Source organism: Orycteropus afer, unplaced genomic scaffold, assembly GCF_000298275.1.
Source record: "Orycteropus afer afer isolate SDZICR_OR568_19922 unplaced genomic scaffold, OryAfe1.0 scaffold00402, whole genome shotgun sequence".
In the NCBI taxonomy this organism is placed as follows: domain Eukaryota; kingdom Metazoa; phylum Chordata; class Mammalia; order Tubulidentata; family Orycteropodidae; genus Orycteropus; species Orycteropus afer.
The window spans coordinates 1,024,715-1,047,389 of record NW_006921989.1 but is presented as its reverse complement, the minus strand read 5'-3'; the positions used below and the strand labels follow the sequence as shown (position 1 = coordinate 1,047,389).

General features: G+C 53.5%; 1 protein-coding gene across 1 annotated transcript; it reads left to right on the top strand.

Annotated features, from left to right (window-relative positions):
* The first annotated feature begins 3,007 nt into the window (after positions 1 to 3,007).
* On the top strand, positions 3,008 to 21,752 carry TYK2 (tyrosine kinase 2). The gene is made up of 23 exons (XM_042782657.1): positions 3,008 to 3,203; positions 8,041 to 8,164; positions 8,315 to 8,462; positions 8,799 to 8,962; positions 10,329 to 10,695; positions 11,178 to 11,381; positions 11,457 to 11,614; positions 13,382 to 13,490; positions 13,572 to 13,761; positions 13,838 to 13,938; positions 14,041 to 14,223; positions 14,301 to 14,388; positions 15,126 to 15,253; positions 16,079 to 16,214; positions 16,298 to 16,452; positions 17,241 to 17,391; positions 17,810 to 17,907; positions 18,876 to 19,068; positions 19,394 to 19,512; positions 19,766 to 19,938; positions 20,149 to 20,266; positions 21,417 to 21,527; positions 21,618 to 21,752. The coding sequence occupies exons 1-23, from the start codon at positions 3,008 to 3,010 to the stop codon at positions 21,750 to 21,752; spliced, it is 3,549 nt and encodes a 1,182-aa protein (XP_042638591.1).
* Positions 21,753 to 22,675: the final 923 nt, after the last annotated feature.

Genomic DNA, 22,675 nt, shown 5'->3' with positions numbered 1-22,675 from the left:
TGAGTTGTAGTGTTGGCAGAGAACACTGAAAGTACCATGGACTGCCAGAAGGAACGAATCTACCTTGCGAGAAGTGCAGCCGGAATGCTCCTTGGAAGCGAAAATGGCGGGACTTCATCTCACCTACTTTGGTCATGGTGTCAGAAAGGACCATTCCCTGGAGAAGGATATCATGCTTGATAAAGTGGAGGGTCAATGAAAAAGGGGAACGTGCTCAACGAGATGGATTGACACTGTGGCTGCAAACTTGGGCTCAAACTGCAACGATTTTGGGGATAGAGAAGAACCAGTGTTTCCTTCTGTTGAACATAGGGTCATGAGGTGGAACCGAGTCGAGGACACCTATAAACAACCACCTCCACCTTGATAACAAGGGAGAGTCTGCAGGTAATCAAGAAAGAAATGTGGACAGTGGGCCGCAAATGGTTTCTAAAGGCGGGAGAGGTTTCTCAGCCAACCAAGTGGGGTTGGTCGAGCAGAGACTACGGTAGAGAGGCGGGACAGGATGGAAAGGGGAGCCACATGGTAGGGAATTGGAGGACTGAATACCGGCCAGCTACAGCCTTCACCGTGTAGATGAGCGCAAGCATCGCGAACAAGGTTGAGGTCCGGAAGTCTTATTGATGCCTCGAGGGGCACAGACCTTGCTCCGCCGCCTATCTATGCGAGCCACCTCCTCCTATTCTTCTTCCGCCCCTATAACCAATCGATGAGACAATGGATCTTCCGGGTGCCGACCTAGCCAATCGCGACTGAGAAACGAATGAGGCAAAGGATCAATCAGAGAGTCCCTGTTACGACAAAAAAGACCAATGGAGACACGCAACGGAAGGAGGGGAGGAGGAGACAAAGGTGATGGCCAATGGGTGTGCCCGTTTCAGGTGGCCAATGGGAGGCGGTGTCTCCGCGGGGAGCGGCAGGCAAGTGCCCGCGGCGGCTATACCGGGTCTGAGTTCGAACCCTGCGATTGGGATCTAGGGGAAGGTGAGTTTGAAGGGAGGCATAGAAGGGATAGGAGCAACAGTAATTTTGATTGGAATCCACCAGCCGTTCTGAGGGAGAAAGATGTGGCAATCTGCTTCTATAAAGTTTTACACTTGGAAACCCTATTGGGACAGTTCTGCTCTGTCCTGTAGCGTCGCTTTGAGTCGGAATAGACTGGATGACAGAGGGTTGAGTTGTTTTGTTTTGTTGCGGAAGGGGCGCTTCCGGAGGTGGTCAGGAAGGGCTACACTAGACGGGAGACATGGGGATTGGCTGCGCTTGGGGGGCAGTGGGTACCGTGGAAGCACCCGCTGGGTTGGCATTGGCCCGATGATGGGTGTGTGCGGGTTGAAGTTCCCGCCGCTTGCCAGCGAGTTTGAAGATCTTGGTGCGGAGAGGGGTCGGGACAGACCTGACCCGACCCCATCCTCAGAGCTGGCTCAAGGTCCAGTGGAGACGAGGAAGGAGGGGACACAGCACCCTAGAAGCCCCACCTCCAGTATCTTCCTTTTAGACGATGATAATATTAAAAAACAAAACAAAACAAAAAAATTAAATGCCATCTAGTGGATTTGACTTATAGTGACCTCCATTGGGTTTGTTGTTGTTGTTGTTGTTGTTATGTGCCCTCGAGTAGGCCCCGACTCATAGGTTTTATGAGGCTGTAAATCTTTACAGAAGTAGATTGCCCCATCTTCCTTCCACGGAGCAGCTGGTGGGTTTGAACCACCAGCATTCTGGTTAGCAGCCAAATGCCTTAAGGCACTACCCTGCCACCAGAGCCCCTTTTGATAGTAATAGGCCCAGTGCTAGGCATTCTTCCCGATGCAAGTCATTGAATGCTCCCAACAATTCTTTGGGCTACGCTGTTGTTTCCCAGCTTCCAGATGCAGAAACAGGCTCAGCCTGGAGCAGATTCTGAAAGAACCTGACATTGGGCTGTTACTGCATTTTCAACTTCCCATCACTGTTTGTCTTCAGTTAGGTGCGTAGTGGGTGGGATTGCTGACTTCCCTGGACATATTGGGGGCCTTGGAAGCCCTGGGCTCTGCTCTCTAGTAGGCCCTGAGGCTAGGTTGGGGACAGCTGGATACCACCTCTCCAGCTCCATGAGTTCAGAGAATCTGGGGTCTCTCATGGAGGTAGATGTGGGAGGCGGGAACCTTGGCCTGAGAGAAAAGAGATGGTGATCCTGAAACTAATGATAGCGCTTCTGTTCTTGTTTTCACTGCATCTGTCATTTTTTCCATGTGTGTACCAAGGCCTGTGCTGAACGAGTAACATGCAGAATTACCTGGAATTGTCACAGCTGTCTTTTGATGGCAACCCTCTCAGCATCTCCGTTTTCCCGTTGGGGAAACTGAGGCCCAGAGTGACTAAGTGACTTACCTGAGCTGACACAGGGACCTGCAGGACTCGCCCTGGGTTCGTTGACTGCACTTACTTGCTTGGTTGGGGGAGGTGGGGCCAAAGGGGATTTTTATATTGGTACACATCGCCAAAGGTGGGAGTGGTCGGGGTTCTGTGTTTCACGTTCCTGAGTGTGGATAGGTGAGCTGATGTGTCCCAAGCCCCTTGAATAGATGCACAAACCCAGGCTAGGGGAGGACATTGAGTGCCTAAGGTCACAGGGGGAGCCCTGGTAGTGCAGTGGTGGAGCACTGGCTGCTGGTTTGAAAAGGTCAGCGGTTCAAATCCACTAGCCTCTCTGCAGGAGAAAGATGAGACATCTGCTTCCGTAAAGGTCACAGCCTTGGGAACCCTCTAGGGCAGTTCTAGTCTGTCCTACGAGGTTGCTGTGAGGCAGAATCAGCTCTGTGGCAGAGGGTGTGGTGTGGTCGTGGGGGTTTTTGAGGATGGTGGAATCTTCTCAGAGCCTCAGCCTGGGCCGGGAGAGGTAGAAGGTTGAGGTGCTACGGGGGCCTCCGGGCTGAGGCCTTGGTGTCGGGAGGGGGTCAGGATAGACCTCACCCCCACTTCATCTTCAGAGCTGCCCTCTTCCAGCAGAGCCACTGTCTGCAGCATGCCACTGTGCCAGTGGGGCGCCACCATCCGGGGCAGTAAGCCCAATGGAGACGGAGCTCAGCCCCTGGTTGCCAAGGGAGGCCTGAGGGTGCTTCTGCACTGGGCTGGGCCTGACGGCGGGGAGCCCTGGGTCACCTTCAGTGAAGCCTCGCTGACAGCTGAGGAGATCTGCATCTCTATCGCCCACAAAATCGGTGAGAGTGGGGGGGGGGTACAGCGCAGGCAACAGCTGGGCCCCATCCATCCGTCTGTCAGTTCATTTAGCAGACATTGCGTGAGCACCTACTGTATACTGCCCCAAATCCCTGCTTTTGTAGAGCTGATGTTCTAGTGCGGAATACAACATGAAACACAATAAATAAGAAAACCATGCAGGAGGCCAGTGCTGTGGAGAAAACTCAACAGCAGAGGGAAACGTGGGGTCTGGGGAAAGTCAGGAAGACCTCCCTGAGAAGGTGATATTTGAACAAAAATATAAGGAAGTGAGGAAGGGAGCTATGGAGATACCTGGGGAAAGAGGGTGCCAGGAAGGGGGAACAGCCAGTGCAAAGGCTCTGGGGTGGCTGGAGCAAAGAGTGAGGGAGAGATAAGAAGAGGTGAGGGCAGGGAGGGGTGAGCGGGTTGTGTGGGGCCCTGTGGGCCATGGAGAGGACTTTGGCTTTTGCTCTGAATGAAGTGACGGTCACAAGGCTCTGAGCAGAAGAGGGAAGGACCCTGACTCAGGTGCTCGCAGACTCTGATGGCTGCTATGAGGAGAACCGATTGTGAGGGGCGAGGATGGGAGCTGGGGGACCAGGGTGGAGGCCACCTCCAGGTGGGACAAAGAGGGGGAGAACTGTGCATCTTACAATGCTTTAAATGCCAGAGAGAGGAATTTAGAGCTTGTATTTCATTGTAGTTTTAAAAAATACTATATTGCATTTTAGGTGAAAGTTTACTCAGCAAATGAGGTTCCCATGTAACAATTTTTATACAAGTTTACACAGTTAGTCTGTGACATTGGTTATACTTTTCACAGTATGTCAGCATTCTCATTATTTATATTCTATTTGTTGTTTCCATTGGGCTAGCTTCCCTGCCCTTCCTTCCTTCTCATCTTTGCTTTTGGCTGAATGTTGACCAGTTGGTCTCATGTAGTTGATTGCGTAAGGAAGCACATTCCTCATGGGTGATATTACTTATTTTATAAGCCAATCTATTTATTTGGCTGAAAGGTGACCTCCTGGAGTGGCTTCAGTTCCAGGTTCAAAGGGTATTTTAGGATGATCATCTCAGGGGTTCCTCTAGTCTCTGTCAATCCAGTAAGTCTGGCCTCTTTAGGAATTTGAGTTTTCTACATTTTTTCCCGTTCTGTCCTCGACCTTTTATTGTGTCCATGGAGAGTGATCACTGGGCACCATCTAGTTCTTCTGGTCTTAGGCTGGAAAAGGCCATGATTCACGTGGGCTATTAACTCCCATCGACTACTTTCTTCTTTGAGTCTTTGGTTTCCTTCATTCTCTTTTGCTCCGGATGAGTGGAGACCAATAGTTGAGGAGTTTAGGGTCTAAACATTCTCCTGAGGGCGAGTGGGTAACCAGCAGCACGGAAGGGCTTAGCGAGCCTGCAGTAGATGTGCTCAGGCCGGAAAGTCCTCAGGGCTCTCCATTGGATTCCACACTGTTTTGTACTTTCCCATCAAAGGCTGGTCTTAAAACACTTGACGGGTCTGTCCGATGATATGATAATTTGCCAAGCAGAGAGACCTGCAGGTGTAAATGGCACAGAGAGCATGTGGTGTTTGAGGAAGTGGAAGATTTTCAGAGTGACTGGAGTATCAGTTTTGAGAGTTTAGAGGAGGAAGTAAGAACTGAAACCAGACATAACTTGCAGGGGACAGATCACAGTTACTCTCTACTGAGGGGATTGAGCTTTCTCAAGGGGCAGTGGGGACCCATGGAAGGTGGTTTTGTTTTTTAATTTTTATTGTAATTTGGGTGAAAGTTTTCAGGGTAAATTCATTTTCCATACAGCAGTTCATACACATTTTAATGACATTGACTGCAATTTCACACAATGTAATAGCTCTCTTCGCATATCCTCCCTGTAGTTACTTTTTCCCTGTGTATTTCTTTCCTATGCATTCCTGCCCCCTGAGCTGTCTCCCTGTGCAAGTACTGCCCTTCTGTTCTCCCATGATTGGTTGTTATAAGGAGTGTATCTACATGGTGTGATTGTTCACCCCTTATGCCTGTCTATTACTTTGACTGGAGGCCACTGGAGTGAATTCAATTCCAGACCTGAAGGGTGACTAGAGGCCATAGTCTCAGGGCTTTCATCAGGCTCTATTAGACCAGTAAGCCTGCTCTTTTTTATAATTTTGAGTTTTGTTCCACATTGTTCTCCCACTCTATCCAGGATCTCCTGCACTGATCTCTTTCTGAGTGGTTGACAGTGGTAGCCGGGCACCATCTAGTTCTTCTGGGCTCATGGTCATGTAGGCTGAGATTCACATGGTCCACTAATCCTTTGGACTAATTGTTTCCATGCATCTTTGGTTTTGTTCATTCTTCTTTGCTCTGGATGAGGAGAGAACCATTGTTGCATCTAGATGGCTGCTTACAAGCTTTGAAGACCCCATTCACTACTCACCAAAGTAAGATGTAGAACAATGTTTTTGTGTAGTATGTTATGCCCCATGGAAGGTTTAAGGCAGAGAGTGAAATTGGTTCTTTAGGAAGCTCTGTTACAAAGGAGACATTCTCTTCAGGGGAACAGTAAAGTCACATGCAGCAACTCTGGAGAGCAGTTTGACATCATCTAACTGAACTGAAAAGAACCCTGGTTGCCTAGTGGTTAAGCAGTTGGCAGCTAACTGAAAGGTTGGCGGTTCAAACCCACTAGCACCGCAGAAGAAAGCTGTAGCAGTCTGCTTCTATAAAGATTACAGCCTTGCACACCCTATAGGGCAGTTCTGCTCTGTCCTGTAGGGTTGCTATGAGTTTGTTAAGTGTCCAGTAGCATTATGAAAAAGTTTTTGAAATATTGTGAGAATTACTAAAACGTAACCACAGACATGTCATAAACACATGCTATTGGAAAAGTAGCACCAGGAGACTTGATTGACGTAGAGTTGCCACAAACCTTCAATTTGTAAAAACGAAGTATCTGTGAAGCACAGTAAAACGAGGTGTGCTTGTATAGGGCTTTCATTGGCTGATATTCAGAAGTAGGTCTCCAGGCCTTTCTTCCTAGTCTATCTTAGTCTGGAAGCTCCACTGAAACCTCTTCAGCTTGAGTGACCCTGATGGTGTTTGATACACCAGTGGCATTTGTGATACCAGTGGCTTCCAGTATCACAGCAACACACAAGCCACCACAGTCTGACAAACTGACTAGATCTAGAGGATACAAAACTGAGAAACAATAGCTCAGGTGTGTGATTACCTCTCTTGCGGGGGAGGAGGAAAGGGGACAATGTAGGCAAGGGTTTCCAATTGTATTTGCAAAGTTGTCTTTATCTGGTGGCTGGTATATGGGTGTTTATAAATTATTCTGAATGAACTACTTTAAATAAATCTTGTAAATAAAGAACGAAGCTTTAGGTGGCTGGCGTGGGAATGACGGCAAGCCTGGATGCTGGGAGATCAGCAAGGAGGCTTGACCGCAGCCAGGCTTTGGATTTAAGGAAATAGATGGATACCAGAGAGATGGAGGATGCAGAAGAGCAGGACTCAGTGACCGAGCTGGTGCAGAGGGGCTAGGAAGAATAGAGGACAAGGAGCAAGTTTCTGGCTTGAAGAACTGGGCAGAGCAGAGGAAAGGAGGTCTGGGGACAGTAGATGAGATGTTTGGAACTACGTCCATCTGTGGGGGCCTGTGATGTCTAAGAAGAGGTAGTTGGGAGGTATTAGAAATTTCTCCAGGGCTAGAGGTCAGGGAGAGACCAGCAAACATGCTAGTGCTTTGTGAGTCTTATTAGTCAGCCTCAGATAGGTTTTGCTGCAGTAACAAGCACGGCCAATTTTCCTGGTTTAAGACAGTCAAGATGTACTGTCTTAGTTATCTAGTGGTGCTATATAAATATGACAATCCATGGCTGTAACAGACACATTTATTTTCTCACAAGGCTAGAAGTCCAAATTGAGGGCACCAGCTCTAGGGGAAGGCTTTCTCTCTGTTGGGTCTAAAGGAAAGTCCTTGTTTCTTTTCAGCTTCAGTTCCTCAGTCATCTTTATGAGGCTTGGCGTCTGTTTTCCCCCATCACTCCTTGCTTAATCTGCTCTTTTGTATCTCAAAAGACATTGATTTAAGATATACCCTACGTTAGTATTTCCTTATTAACATAACAAAGAAAAAACATTCTCAATGAGACTGTAACCACACATATGTTGTTGTTGTTGTTGCTGTTATGTGCCCTCAAGTCGGACCCTATTCATAGCGACCTCTCCTTGGGTTTCTGAGGCGATATCACTACGGAAATAGATTGCCCAGCCTTCCGAGGAGTGGCTGGTGGGTTTTGAACTGCCAGCCTTCTGGTTAGCAGTCAAGTTGCCTTAGGCACTACACCACTAGAGCTCCTACCACAGGTATAGGGGTTAAAATTTACAACACATATTTTTTGGGGACACGGTTCAATCCATAACCTGTACCTAAATAAAATCTAATATGGGGCAGGTGGTTCATCTCTTGTAACTTTGCTGCCTGGCATGAGGGGTCTCTACCATTCCTGGGCCAGAGAAGATGGCAGCAAGGCATATTGGTTGGCCTAGAAATGTGCACATCCTTTCTCCCCTCATCCCACTGGCCAGAAACCAGTCCAGTGGACCCATCCTAGCTACGAGGAAGGCTGGGAAATGTAGTCTTCCTGTGAGGCCATAGCATGGTCAACACATTGTATTGTCTTCTGTCCCACGAGCAATGTAAGACTGAATCTGTAGGCAGGGGAGGAGTCCAGGGAGGGTGTGTGAAGGGAGATGGTGAGTCTGGGGGCTCATAGTGCTCATGGCAACAGGAGACTTGACTCCTCCCCTTGTTTTTCCCCTGTTCCAGGCATCACTCCATTCTGCTTCAATCTGTTTGCACTGTTCAATGCCCAGGCCCAAGTCTGGCTGCCCCCAAACCACATCCTTGAGGTCCCCAGAGACAGCAGCCTGATCCTGTACTTTCGCATGAGGTAGGCAGAGATCCCTTGGAAAACTTGTCCCTTTTGTTCTGCCACCTGCCGTTCTGGCCCTTAGCTGAGGCCACACTCAACCACTGGCCCCATTGCCTGGGCAGTGGCTGTGGGGGCAGCAGGGCAGCTGTGCCCCATCCCTGCCTGCAGGTTTTATTTCCGGAACTGGCATGGCATGAATCCTCAGGAGCCGACTGTGTATCGTTATGGTCCCCCCGGGGCTGAGACTTCCTCAGATCAAGCAGAGCAGGGACTGCAATTCCTAGACCCGGCCTCCTTTGAGTACATCTTTGAGCAGGTATGAGCAGGAGGACTTGGGGGGTGGGAAAATTTGCGGGGGTCTCAGGAGCAGTTAAGGAACTCCTACTTCCCTTCCCAATTCAGTATTGACAATAGATTTCAATTTATACCATCTGGGATTCTTTACCTGTTCTGGGACTCTAAGGGTTACATGGGAAGGAGTTCTGTGATTGATTAGTGATGTCTGCCACAGGCACAGAATTGGGCAGAGAGGTGTGCATGCTGTGTGTTTGCCCTTTTCCAACAATCGGTTGCTCCTCCCCTCCCCAGGGTGTCCCAAAGGGCAGTGAATGTGTTCTCATGCCTCCCTTTCTGCCGAACCCCTCACCCCCAGGGCAAGCATGAGTTTGTGAATGATGTGGCCTCACTGTGGGAGCTGTCAAGTGAGGAGGAGATGCACCACTTTAAGAATGAGAGCCTGGGCATGGCTTTTCTGCACCTCTGCCACCTCGCTCTTCGCCGTGGCGTCCCCCTGGATGAGGTGGCCAAGAAGATCAGGTGTCTGGGAATGGGGCAAGGGTATTGCATGGGGGGTGGAAATATCCCAGGCATCTGCAGTCAGGGGAGACCTCACATCCTGCCATGCTTTTATTGCACAGACATGTATTGAGCACCTGCTGTGGGCTGGCACAGGTTCTAGATGTTGAGGCCACAACAGCAAGCAAGTCAGACAAAAAGCTCTGGCCTCCTGTAACTCCCATCTCATAGAGGAGAGAGGTGATTAAAGAAGGCAAGAATCAGATGTATAGGGTTTCAGATGGTAAGAAGTGCACAGGGAGGAAGTTAAGCAGGAAGGAGGGGTAGAGAGTGTCAGGTGAAGAGGAGTTGGGTTAGTCCTCACTGAGAAGGTGACATTCAAGCAAAGATTTGAAGAAAGTAAAGGAGGGAGTCATGTGGGTGTCTGGAGAAGAGCATTCTATGCAGAGGGAACAGCTAGTGCAAAGACCTTGAGGCTGAACTCCTGCCTGGTATGGTGGAGGCCAGTGTGGCTGGAGCAGAGTGAACTAGAGGGAGAGCGGAAAGAAGTGTGGGGAGATCTCAGGGCCCACTGATTTTGAGAACTCGAGGGCAGGAACATTAGAATTCGAGGGCAGGAAGGAGGCAGGAGTCCAGGGAGCTGGCAGCCAGCCACAGTCACCTCCACACACAGCCACTGTGGATCCCTGCATTGCAGCAAGGGCTGGAACCATCAGAGCACTCTGCCTGGAGGAGGCAGCATAGGAGCTGGTCTTTCCGGATGTATCTTCTAGTCCTTGTCATGCTATCAAAAGGAGCAACCAACCAACTGCTGTCAAGTTGATTTCAACTCTTGGTGACCCCATGTGTGTCAGAGTGGAATTCTGCTCCATAGGATTTTCAGTGGCTGATTTTGTGGAAGCAGATCTCCAGGCCTTTCTTCCTAGGTGCCTCTGGGTGGACTTGAACCTCTAACCTTTCAGTCAGCAGCCAAGCGTATTAACCATTGGCAGCGCCCAGGGACTCTGCCTGGCACTCACATGCTCCTTAGTAAAGCTGAGCAGTGTCCTGGGCACTTTGCATGTCCTAATTCATTTCATTCAGCAGCCTCTCTGGTGGGCACTGTTTGATCCCCATTTGACAGGTGAGGAGACAGCCCCTTAAAGCTGAGGAAGGCATCCATGAGCCGGGTCCAGTCCAGCTGTCTGCTCAGAGCCCTGAGCCCAGGCCCTACACCACCCCAGCTTCCCTGGGTTCCCCTCTGTTGTCTTCTTTCTTTTCCACCTTCCCAGTGCCGCACCCGTTTCCTAGACTCTGAGGCTCAGAGAGGTTTAAGCCACTTGCCCCACGTCCCCCAGCCAGGCCCCCAGCCCAGCCCCTGACTGACCCTCCCGCATCATCCCCACAGCTTCAAGGAGTGCATTCCACGCTCCTTCCGGCAGCAGATCCAGCAGCACAACGCACTGACGCGCCTGCGCCTGCGCAGCATCTTCCACAGGTTCCTGCAGGCCTTCCAGCCGGGCCACCTCTCCCAGCAGCTCATCATGGTCAGGTACCTGGCCACGCTTGAGCTGCTGGCGCCCCGCTTTGCCAGTGAGCACGTGCCTGTGTGCCGCCTGGAGCTGCTGGCCCAGGCTGAGGGGGAGCCCTGCTGCATTGGGGGCCACGGGCAGGCCCCTCCAGACCCAGGACCTGAGTCTGCTGCCAGACCTCCTACCCATGAGGTGCTGGTGACAGGCACCGGGGGCATCCAGTGGCGGCCAGTGCAGGCAGAGGTGAGCAGGGCACTGCCTCCTTCACCACACAGGGGGTCCAGTTAGGGCAGGGGCGGGCTCTCCTGCCCCTCATGGCACACGTGCCTGTATGTGTGTGAGCACACAAGTGTTTGTGTGTGTGGCTGTCCTTCCCACATGGCTCCCGGGACCTGGTTTCTGGGGGTATGTCTGTCTGCTCCCTGGGGTCTGTTTCTTAGATCTGACTTCTGGGGTTTATGCCCCTGGAAAGTCCTTTTGTCTGTGGCTCTAGGGATCAGGCATCTGGGAGGAAGGGAGTTGGGATTCCCTCTGCCCTCCCTAAGGTTCTGGCTTCTGGAATGTGCATCTTCTGGGGGTGGGTCCCCTGTCGTGCCTGAGCTGCTGGGGCTTAGTCAGTAGGGAGATGCCTGAGAAGGTCCCCTGGGCCTCGGCTCCCACCTGTCCCCTGGAGAGAGTGGGGGCAGGGCTCGCTTCATCCAGCCACCTACGTGCTGGGTTTCCAGTGTTCTGGTGGCAGCAGCAGTGGCAGCAGGAATCCTCAAGCCAGCCCTTCCAGAAGGAAAGCCCAGGCTCAGGAGGTGGGCAAACAGCAAGCCAGCAGGCGGAAGGGGCTGCCCTGGGCCTCCTTCTGTGACTTCCAGGACATCAGCCACCTGGTGGTGAAAGAGCACTGCGTCAGCATCCACCGACAGGACAACAAGTGCCTGGTGGGGCCGGGGGCTGGGGCCAGGCTGGGCCAGCCGGGGGCTGGGACACCCGCCTGACAAGCCCCCTGCCTGCAGGAGCTGACTCTGCCTTCCCGGGGCACAGCCCTGTCCTTGGTATCGTTGGTGGATGGCTACTTCCGCCTGACAGTAGACTCCAGCCACTATCTGTGCCACGAGGTGGCGCCCCCACGGCTGGTGATGAGCATCCAGGATGGCATCCATGGACCCCTGCTGTGAGTGCAGGCTGGGCTGCTGCCACCCTGGCTGCCAACTCGACTGAGCTGTAGGGACTGCATGAATTGAACGTGGTGCATGCACACGTATGTGCGTGTGTGCTTGAGTGTGCCTGTGTGCATATGCATCTGAGTATGTTTGTGTGTGTGCATGCTCACACCTGTGTGTGAATGCTTGTGTATGCTGTACATGTGTGTATGCGCGTGCATGAGTGGACATAGGTTGTGTGCATGTACATGTGAGTGCATGTGTGTGTACACTGATGTGCACGTGAGTAAATATGTGCACATACATGTGAGTGTGGGCATGTGCACACCCCAGGCAGAGTTCGGGGGGAGAGAGTATAGACAGTTGTGCCATCCTGACATTGTGTGTTTGGGACTGTCATTGTGCATGACCAGATGTGTTAACAGCTGTTTTTTATAGCTGCCTCATGCTGCTGTAACAGAAATCCCGCAAGTGGGTGCTTTAAAGAACAAAATATTATTTTCTCACAGTTCTAGAAGTTAAAGGTCTAAATCAGGGTGTTGGTCATGTTGATTCCTTCCTCAGTAGCCCCAGGTCTTCCTTGGGTCCTTGGCTTGTCCTCATATGGTAGCTGTCTCTTGTGTGTCCCTGTGTCCACTCTGTTTATCTGAGAAGTGATTCCATTTAGGACACACCTTACTCAGTATGATCAAATTAACATACCCAGAAAATCCCTGTTTGCAAACAGGACCACATTTCCAGGTACAGAGGACAGGATTCCAGAGCATATTTTGAGAGGATGGTTCAGTCTAACACTACTCATGTGGCTGGCTAAGATTGTCATAGCATGTTTTTGCATAGTACAGGATGGGTGATTTTTGGAGACTGTGTAGCACAAATGCCAGTGGCTGGGCAAGTGTGTGTGGGTACTAAGATGATGTGCTGGTGTGTCTTCCGTGGGGCGTGTGTCTTCCTTGGCAATTTGTGTGTTATCTCCAAGCTACTCTGTGACTTGCATGGTCTTCAGGTGCACGTGGCTGCCCTGTGTGACACTGGGTCAGAATTTGTAACAGTCACCGTGTCTGGTTGTTGGCCTGTGCCTGAGTGTCTCTTCTCCTGCCTGGGATACTGGGATTCAGCCTCTGCAGGTGTGTAAGGAGGCCTCTGACCCTAATACTACACCGGGGGGAGGGTGATGTGCCCTTTCACTTTGTGTGTCACTGGGACAGGTGTCTGGGGGCCACATTGGTGTCTGAGCCACTGTGTGTGTAACTATCTAAACCCGTGGGGCTCTCGTCTTGTATGTGCCCGTTTGTCTTTGTGACAGTTGTCATCTCTGGGTCTGTGATAGCAATCCTGCGATGTGGCCATGCTATGCTGTGTAAGCGGCTGTATCTGGGGTGATTGTCCTCTGGGTGTATGACTGACGACTGACGGTATGCCACCCTAAGTGTGGCTGGCTCAGTGTGTGTCCAGCATCTGTGTCTCTATGTAAATGACTGGGTCCAATGGCTGTTTTTCCGGCTCAGTGTGTCACTATGTGAGGGGCTGTCTCTTGACTGTTGTTAGCTCAGGCATCTGTCTGTTCACGTGCCTGTGTCTGTCTGTGAGTGGTTGTGTCTGTGACAGTTATGTCTGGGGAGGTGCCTAGTGTCACCATATGAGCAGTTGTGTCTGACATTTGTCCCAGCTCAGTAGGTGCCCCTCTGGGCAGTTCCTGTGTGTTCCACTTGCCAGGTATAGGTACAGCAATAGCCCTGGGGGCCTGACAGTGCCACTTTGTGCCCCCCCCCCCCCAGGGATCCATTTGTGTTGGCCAAGCTCCAGCCTGAAGACGGTCGCTACCTTATTCGCTGGAGCACCAGCCACCTCTACCGCCTCATCCTCACAGTGGCTCAGCGTGACCAGGTGGGCCTGGGCAGGCCCTGGGCTAGGGTACATACATTCCCTGCCTGGAGCCCTGCTCACTGCCACCTCCGCCACCCCCAGGCTTCCACCTCGAAGAGCTTGCGCCTACGGAAGTTCACCATTGAGCAGCAGGCTGAGACCTTCACGCTGGAAGGCTGGGGCCAGTCCTTCCCCAGCGTGGGGGCCCTGCGGGCCGCGCTGCAGGGCTGCTCGCTGCGCATCGGAGATGACTGCTTCTCCCTGCGCCATTGCTGCCTGCCGCAGCCAGGAGGTACCCAGGGAAGCCACAGGGTAGAGCTGGGATCTCCCGCCACAGGGGCCCTCGGTGACTCAGCCTCTGCCCCCAGAGCTCTCCAACCTCATCATCACGCGGGGACCTCGGGCCAGCCCCACCTTCAACCTCAGCCAGCTCAGCTTTCACCAGATCCGCCGAGACGAGATCACCCAGGTGCGTGTGTGTGCGGGTGCCCCTGCACCTGGGTGCGTGGGGGGTGCTGGGCAGCCCAGTGGCTCACCGTCAGCATGACGGTGTCTACTGTGCTCCTCCTAGCTGTCCCACTTGGGCCAGGGCACAAGGACCAACGTGTATGAGGGCCTCCTGCGTGTGGTGGGCGGGGCCCCTGAGGAGGACAAAGAGGATAGTGGGGACCCGTCTGCGCCCAGCTGGGGCTGTGGGCAGGAGCTGCGAGTGGTGCTCAAGGTGCTAGACCCCAGTCACCATGACATCGCCCTGGTGAGTGAGGGGTCGGGCCCTGCTATTTGTAGACTGAGGTAGGGTTTGCAGCCACCTGACCTGCTGTGTCCCCACAGGCCTTCTATGAGATAGCCAGCCTAATGAGCAAGGTCTCCCACATGCACCTGGCCTTTGTGCACGGTGTCTGTGTGCACGGCTCTGAGAGTGAGTGCCCCCTACCCCACTTATACCCAGTCCCTGGCCCGTCCCCCGTCCCCTGAATACTCGCCAACCCTCACCTGCACACTTTCCCTGACTATACCCCAACCTTCAACCTGCACCCCTTTCCCTGGCTACACTTTAACACTCCAATTAGATCCCAGTCTCTTGACTATACCCTTTGATCCTTACCTGCACCCCACCCCTTCCCTGTACCCTAACCCTTACCTCTGCCTGGACCCCTAGCTACACCTTGACTCCTGACTCCATTTCAATCTCCATCTACCACCCAAACCCCTCTATAACCCAGCAGCCATCTTCCCTCTGACTCCATTAGCACTGTGACACTGTGAGACGCCCCTCCCCCAGACCTCAGCCCTGTGATTCAACCCTGCTCAGAGCCCCCCCACCTCTACTCTACGTATATCCCTCAGACCCCTGGACCCATCCAGCTCCCAGCCTCGCCAATACAAGTTCATGTGTATGTGTCTCCTCATTTCCACCCCAACATGGTCTATCCCTGACCCAAACACTCCCAACCACATCACTTACCCGACCCTCACCCTCTGTGCCTCCACCTGTCTACACTGGTCCCAGTTCTAGTTTCACCTTTACCACTTACACTTCACCTCTTCCAGACCCCAACACCCTCCCCACATAGTCCCAGCCTACAGCCCCCTCTCCTGCCCTGGAGGGTGGGTGCCAGTGGGCAGCCAGCCCCTAGAGCGTCTGGGCCTTTGCAGACATCCTGGTGACGGAATACGTGGAGCACGGGCCCCTGGATGTGTGGCTGCGGCGGGAGAGGGGCCACGTGCCTGTGGCCTGGAAGGTGGCAGTGGCCCAGCAGCTGGCCAGCGCCCTCAGCTACCTGGTGTGTGGCCTGTGGGCAGGCTCGGGTTGACAGGAGGGGGCCAGGGCGACCTTAGTGCTGGGGTGGGGACGCCTCAGTCCACACACTGGCCCTGGGAGATCTTTCCAGTACCCAGCCATGTCTACAAACCTCCTCAGGCACCCCGTAGCTCCCATCAGCTTCATGAGAAAAAAAACCTCAGTCAGCCTGGCGTCCTGGGCCCTGTGGAGCTCTCTCTTGCCATTCATCCCCTCCCCCCCACTTCCTGCTCAGTCACTTGCTTCCCAGCTGTGTTTACTAAGCAGCCCCAGGGAGAACCAGGCCTTGTCCAGGCCCTGAGACATAATAGGCAACAAAACAGAAATCATTGTCCTGAGGAGCCAGCATCTTAGTTGAAGAGAGACCTACAAGATAGTATGTTACATAAGATGTCAGAAAGTTGTGAGAACTATGATAAAGACTGGGAGGCGACAAGGAGTCGCTCCAGTTTAGGGAAAAGTTGCAGTTTTAGGCAGGTAGGGAAGGACCCTTCAGGGTGGTTTGAGGGCACTGGGGGAAAAGGGAACAGCCAGGGCAGAGGCCTTGAGGAAAGGGCCACCTGGCATGGGTTTGAGGATAGCAGTGAGGTCCTCCGGCCTTTTGTCCCCAGCCAAGAGCCTTGGCCACCAGCTCTGTACCCAATGCTCCTCAGTCACAATGACAATGTATTGGTATTCCAATAATGACAGTGCATGTCTTTGTCCCCCTCAGCTGTCCCTGTGGGGGCCGCATGGGATGGGGACTGGAAGTGGGGTTTGCACACACACATATACACCAGTGACCATGCCCCCCTTCTACCCATCCCAGGAGGACAAGCATCTGGTACATGGCAACGTGTGTGGCCGGAATATCCTCCTGGCTCGGCCAGGCCTAGCAGAGGGCACCAGCCCCTTCATCAAGCTGAGTGACCCAGGCGTGGGCCTAGCTACCCTCTCTAGGGAGGGTAAGGATCTGGGTGGGGCTGGGCACAGGGGCAGGCTTCCTCCACACTCCTCACCCTTGGTGACTTCTGACCCTGACCCCCAGAGCGGGTGGAGTGGATCCCCTGGATGGCTCCTGAATGCCTGTCTGGGGGGGCCAACAGCCTGAGCACCGCGGCCGACAAGTGGGGCTTTGGTGCCACCCTCTTGGAGATCTGCTTTGACGGCGATGCCCCCCTGCAGGGCCGCAGCCTCTCTGAGGTATGTCCAGGGGACCCCTGCCCTCCCCACAGAGAAGGCCTGGTCCCTGTGAAGAGTCAAGAGGGTAGAGTCCTCTTGCTGTGTGGCCTCTGGGCCTCAGTTAAAAAACCCACTGCCATTGAGTCGATTTCCAACTCGTAGAGAGCCCCACTGAGTTTCCAAGAGTGTAAATCTATACAGAAATAGATTGCCTCATCTTCCTACTACAGAGCAGCTACTAAGTTTGAACCACCAAACTACTGGTTAACAGCCAAATGCCTTACCCACTATTCCACCAGAGCTCCTCGGGTGCCACTTAGTCCTCTATCAACTGGAGATAACTGTCGTCCTGACCTCACAAGGTGGTTGTGGGACTCAGGAACAGGGCCTGGTGCCCAGAAAGCCAGCCAAGGACAGGCTGCAGTGCTAGAGTAGCCAGAGCTCTGACGGGAGGCTGCTGAGGCTGCCAGAGAGGTCATGGCAGTTCAGAATTCCCCTGTGGAGGGCTAGCCTAGGCAGAGGCTATGGGGTACCCCGGGAGCTGCAGTTTTCAGGGGCTTCCTGGGGGCAGGGGGATGAAGGGCCAGGAACAGAGGTAGAGGAGAGAGCCAGCTGGACTTGGGTTTGAGTCTTGGCTTTGCAGTCATGGGCAAGTCCTCTGCTAACTGCCCAGAGCCTCCTTAGCCTCATGTAGAATGAGAATAACAAAGGCATGGGCCTGGCAGTCCAGCCCTGCTGCTCTGGGGGTTGACTCTGCCCTGTAGGGAAGGGGCCCCAGGGCAGACGCCTGAGGGTCCACTCCCCCACAGAAAGAGCGTTTCTACCAGAAGCAGCATCAGCTGCCCGAGCCCTCCTGCCCAGAGTTGGCCACCCTCACCAGCCAGTGCCTGACCTACGAGCCAGCCCAGCGGCCATCCTTCCGCACCATCCTGCGGGACCTCACTCGGCTGCAGCCCCAGAGTGAGCCCCACCCCAGCTCTGGGGCCCTGGGGGGGGCAAGGCTGGGACCCCTGCTGAGGCCAGCACAGTCCCAACTCAAGGGGTTCACGCCCTTTGCTAAGTCACTCAAGAACCAGCCGCTGCTGCCAATGTTTTGCTTGGAGGGAGACAACTTCTTTGGAGGAATTGGATACTCTGTTTTTGTTCTTTTTTGTCTTGATGAAAAGTTTGTGGCGTTACCCAATCTCAGAACACCCCAGGTGTAAGTTTTGGTGCAGCTGACCATGTGCATGTGGATAGGGGATGGAATTTTCCAGATCTTGGGGGGGAGTTGCTTTACCATCTGGGATGGGATGCTGGGGGGAGCAGTTGCCCACTTCTTGTGCCCTCACAAAAGGGGTCCTGCTGGGCCTGGCCTCACCCTCTGCGGCCCTTCCAGATCTTGTTAACGTCTCGGCTGTGAGCCCGGACTCCCCAGCGGCAGACCCCACCGTTTTCCACAAGCGCTATTTGAAAAAAATCCGGGATCTGGGCGAGGTGAGGGCTAGGCCTGCGAGCCCGGGGCAGGCCTGAGCTTCGAGAAGGCTGCCTGGTGGGGGAGGAGTTTGGTGCTTAGCTGAGGAAAGTCCTGCCTGGAGAGGTTCTCAGAAGTTGCAGGTGGGAACTGGTGATGTGTGGGCAGGGCTTGGCCTAGAAGGGTCTGGTCTCAGCTTCCAGGGGTGGCTAGGTCCCAAGAAGCCCATAACGTATGTAGGTGGGACCTATTGGGAGGAACTGTCAAATAGATTCCAAGTCATAAAGACAATATGGGACCTTGTTGTTGTTACTATGTGCGGTGGAGTCAGACCTGACTCATAGTGACCCCTTCTTGGGTTTCCGAGGCAGTATCACTACGGAAATAATTTGCCCAGCCTTCTGAGGAGTGGCTGGTGGGTTTGAACTGCCAGCCTTCTAGTTACCAGTCAAGTGCCTTAGGCTCTACGCCACCAGAGCTCCTATATAGGACCTTAAACCACCCTAAAGCACTTGACTGCTAACCAGAAGGCTGGTGGTTCAAACCCACCAGCCACTCCTCGGAAGGAAGGTTGGGCAATCCTACTTCCGTAGTGATACTGCCTCGGAAACCCAAGGAGGGGTCGCTATGAGTCGGGGCCGACTCGACGGCACATAACAACAACAACGAAGTATTTCCAAGGATGTAAATCTTTTTGGAAGCAGACTGCTTCATCTTTTTCCTGTGAAACGGCTGATGGGTTTGAATCATCTGCCTTTTGGTTAGCAGCCAAGTGCCTTAACCACTGTACCACCAGAGCACTTTTTAAGCAGAAGCTTAAAAAAAAAAAAAAAAAAAAAAAACCTCACTGCCTTCCTCCTTGGCTTTCTGAGGCAGTAACACTAGGGAAGTAGATATTGCCAATCTAAAACATACCTGTGGTGGGTTGGGTTTTGGGAGGCAGGGGTGGGGCTACTCTGGATGGCTTTGACCCTTCTGTGCACTCTGGCAGGGTCACTTCGGCAAGGTCAGCTTGTACTGCTATGACCCGACCAATGACGGCACTGGCGAGATGGTGGCAGTGAAGGCGCTCAAGACAGGCTGCAGCCCCCAGCTCCACTCGGGCTGGAGGCGCGAGATCGATATTCTGCGCACGCTCTACCACGAGCACATAGTCAAGTACAAGGGCTGCTGTGAGGATCCAGGTGGGCGGGCCGGCAGGGCTGGCCTGGCCAATTGGGGCCGCCCAACTACAGGCTGTGCCATGACGGGCGGGGCGGGCTGCCTCCTTCCCACCCAGAGGGCCAAGGCTGCTGGAGCCTGAGTGGGATGGGCCAGTTGGGCTGTAAGGGCGCCTAGGGGTGGGGTCGGGGGTGGGCAGAGCCAGCAGGCGCGTCCCAGGTGTGGGCCGGACTTGGCTTGCCCCACACGCCTCGGCGGCGCCTGGGATCCCAGAATTGGCGCTGCAGAGTTCGGGTGGGCGGGGCGGCGCCTCCAATACTTGCCCCGACGGGCGAATCTTTCTGACAGGCGTGAAGTCAGTGCAGCTGGTCATGGAGTACGTACCACTAGGTAGCCTCCGAGACTACCTGCCCCGGCACAGCGTGGGGCTGGCCCAGCTGCTGCTCTTCGCTCAGCAGATCTGCGAGGTGTGCCCACCCTGTTCCTGCTCTTTCCTGCTTCTTGGGCTGACCCTTTGGCCCTTTCACTTGGCCACGTCCCCAGCAAGTCTTGTTTCCTTGAGCCAGGGCCCGCCTCGCCAACTTGGCCACACCCAGCAGGTTTAGTCCCTCCCAATTTGCTCACCCAGGCTCAGCATCCCTACCTCGGGCCCGCCCCCAACCCTCCTCGTTAGTTCCCAGCGCAGCCGCTCCCCACTGATGAGACTCGCTCCGCCCCCAGGGCATGGCCTATCTGCATGCGCAGCACTACATCCACCGAGACTTGGCTACACGTAACGTGCTGCTGGATAACGACAGGCTGGTCAAGATTGGGGACTTTGGCTTGGCCAAGGCCGTGCCTGAAGGCCACGAGTACTACCGCGTCCGCGAAGATGGGGACAGCCCCGTGTTCTGGTGACCAGGCGGGGCGGTGGGGGATGATGCTAGGATCACCTGGAGGAGGGTGGAGGAGACAGATGTTGGTCCCGATGAAACTGCGTCTCTCTCTGGGGTGGGGCCCCAGCAGGGGCCAGAGGGGTACCTCAGTCCTAGGTGAAGGCTGGAGCCTGGTCTGACCGCTGCATCTGGGTCTGGCTCCAGGCCTGAGTGCACCCCTCCCCCCAGGTATGCCCCTGAGTGCCTGAAGGAGTGCAAGTTCTACTATGCATCTGATGTCTGGTCCTTCGGGGTCACCCTGTATGAGCTGCTGACCCGCTGTGACCCTAGCCAGAGCCCCCCTTCGGTGAGAACCAGGCCCCACCCCCACTCCACAAGTGGCTGTAACCTGTCTGAGCCTCAGGGTCCTGGTCTCTAATATTGGCCTGTTATAGGGCAGAGAGCTTTTTGTGTTGAGGGACAGAAACACCACTCAGAATCGGATTCAGGCAAAATAGGAAAGGCCAATCCTGCTACATATTTGCAAACTCCAGGGGTAGAGGGGGGGCAGCCTTGAGCTAGGCTGTTATCCTCAGGAGTCCGCTTCTCTTTGTTCTCTCTGGGAACACCCCGCTTGTGCAGACTCTCCCTCTGTTGTGGCAAAGGTAGCCTGGTCCTCCAGCTGAGGGAACTTAGGAGCCCTGGTCTCCAGCAAAATTCTAAGAATCCTCTCTGATTGGTCCACCTTGGCTCTTGTGCCTACCACAGAGCCAAACAATGTGTAGCTGCAGACCACTGCCACAAGCCTACAGAGCATGTTGTCCCTGTGTCCCTGGGGGTGGAGCCAAGAATATTAAGAGTTTAGCCCAAAAGCAATGCCTAAAGCATTTGGTTGCTATCCACTAGGCTGGCAGTTCAAACCCACCAGCCACTCCTGGGAAGGAAGGTTGGGCAATCTACTTCCATAGTGATGTTGTTATGTGCTGTCAAGTCGTTCCCGACTCATAGCGACCCCTCCTTGGGTTTCCAAAGCAGTATCACTACGGAAGTAGATTGCCCCATCTTCCTTCTGATGAGTGGCTGGTGGGTTTGAACCGCTAGCCTTCTGGTTAGCAGTCAAGTGCCTTAAGCACTATACTGCCTGGGAAACTCAAGGAGAGGTCGCTGTGAATCGGATCTGACTCCACGGCAGTGGGTGGGTTTGTGGGAAAGATTCTGTGCGGGCATAAACAACATGCTATGAGAATTACTAGTAACAGCGCACACTATTTGTATTTATTTCATGACTGTTAGTTTATCTGATTTTCACAATAATTTCAGGCAGTAGAGGTTGTCATCACCTCATTTTATAGATGAGAAAACTGAGGCCCTGTGATGTGAAGTCCTGAGTTCAAGGTCATGCAGCTGAGCAGTGGTAGAAGTGGGTCTAGAACCGTGCAGCCCAGCTCTAGCATGTGAGCTCTTGACCACTAGGCAGCACTGCCTCTTTGAAAGAGCTTGTCTGGTGTCTTCCTTAGAAATTCATCGAGCTCATAGGCTTCACCCAGGGCCAGATGACAGTGCTGAAGCTCACTGAGTTGCTAGAGCGAGGGGTGAGGCTGCCACGGCCAGAGGCGTGTCCCTGTGAGGTGAGACCCCCCTGCTTCCCTTGGTCACCCTGTCCCCACCGTCAGGTTGTGGAGAGGGCAGAGCCCACAGTCCTGTTTTTCCTTCCCCAGGTGTATCACCTCATGAAGAACTGCTGGGAGGCAGACGCCTCCTTCCGCCCAACCTTCCAGAACCTCATCCCCATCCTCAAGACAGTCCACAAGAAATATCAAGGCCAGGCCCCCTCAGTGTTCAGCGTGTGCTGAGGCACTTAGACCAGGTGGGCCCCAGAGGGTAATCCTTGGCACCCACTCCTGTGCCTTCTCTCTGGAGACCCCACCTCTGCGAACTCTTTTCTTGCTTGGCCCTGAGCCTGACTCAAGACCCTGAGGGATCAGGCACAGGCAGGAGGTTATTCAAACCTTTGAATCTGATCCTCTTCCTTCTCCCAGCTCCTGCTCTTTAGACCCACTCTTTTCACTGGATGAGTAATGAACTTTTCTTTCCTCTGCTAGAGGCTGTGACCTTCAGGACCCTGTTCAGCCTGGCAGGTTGGCTGGGGTCTGCTCTCAGGAACTGCAGCTGGAATGAAACATTTGCCAAAGAGCCTGGATTCAACTGTTAAAACCTTTGCTCACTTCTGACTCCCCAGGTAGCACCTAGACCAGTGCCTGGTACACAGAAGGAATGCACTGAGTCTTTTGAGGATCCACATGCCACATGCTTGGTAAAGTGGAAGGTCAGCAAAAAAGGGGAAGGCCTTCAATGAGATGGATTGACAAGTGGCTGGAACAATGGGCTCAGGTACAGCAAGGATCGTGAGGCTGGCACAGGACTGGGCAGTGTTTCTTTCTGTTGTCCGTAGGGTCGTGATGTGTTGGGGCTGACTCACGCCATCTAACAACAACGTGCCCTGTAGATAAGACCTGACTCTGCCAGTTTCACCTCTTCCTCCCAGGGGGACCTCAGGCGAGCATCTTCCCTACTCTTGGTCTTTGTTCTCAACTATAAAATTGGGACCATACAGCTTGCTACCTCATGGGACTAACGTAAGGAACTAATGAGGTCATGTATGGAGAGACTGCAAACAGAAAGTTCTTTTTTTTTTTAAGTTTTATTTTGATTTGGGTGAAGATTTACAGAGTAAATTCACTTTTCATACAGCAGTTCACATATACTTTGTCTCATG

Coding starts and splice junctions, on each gene's coding strand:
- TYK2 (XM_042782657.1), top strand. CDS start 3,008: ATGCCACTGTGCCAGTGGGGCGCCACCATCCGGGGCAGTAAGCCCAAT. Junction 11,382..11,456: donor GACAGGACAACAAGTGCCTG/GTGGGGCCGGGG, acceptor CCCTGCCTGCAG/GAGCTGACTCTGCCTTCCCG. Junction 15,254..16,078: donor CCAGCGCCCTCAGCTACCTG/GTGTGTGGCCTG, acceptor TACCCATCCCAG/GAGGACAAGCATCTGGTACA.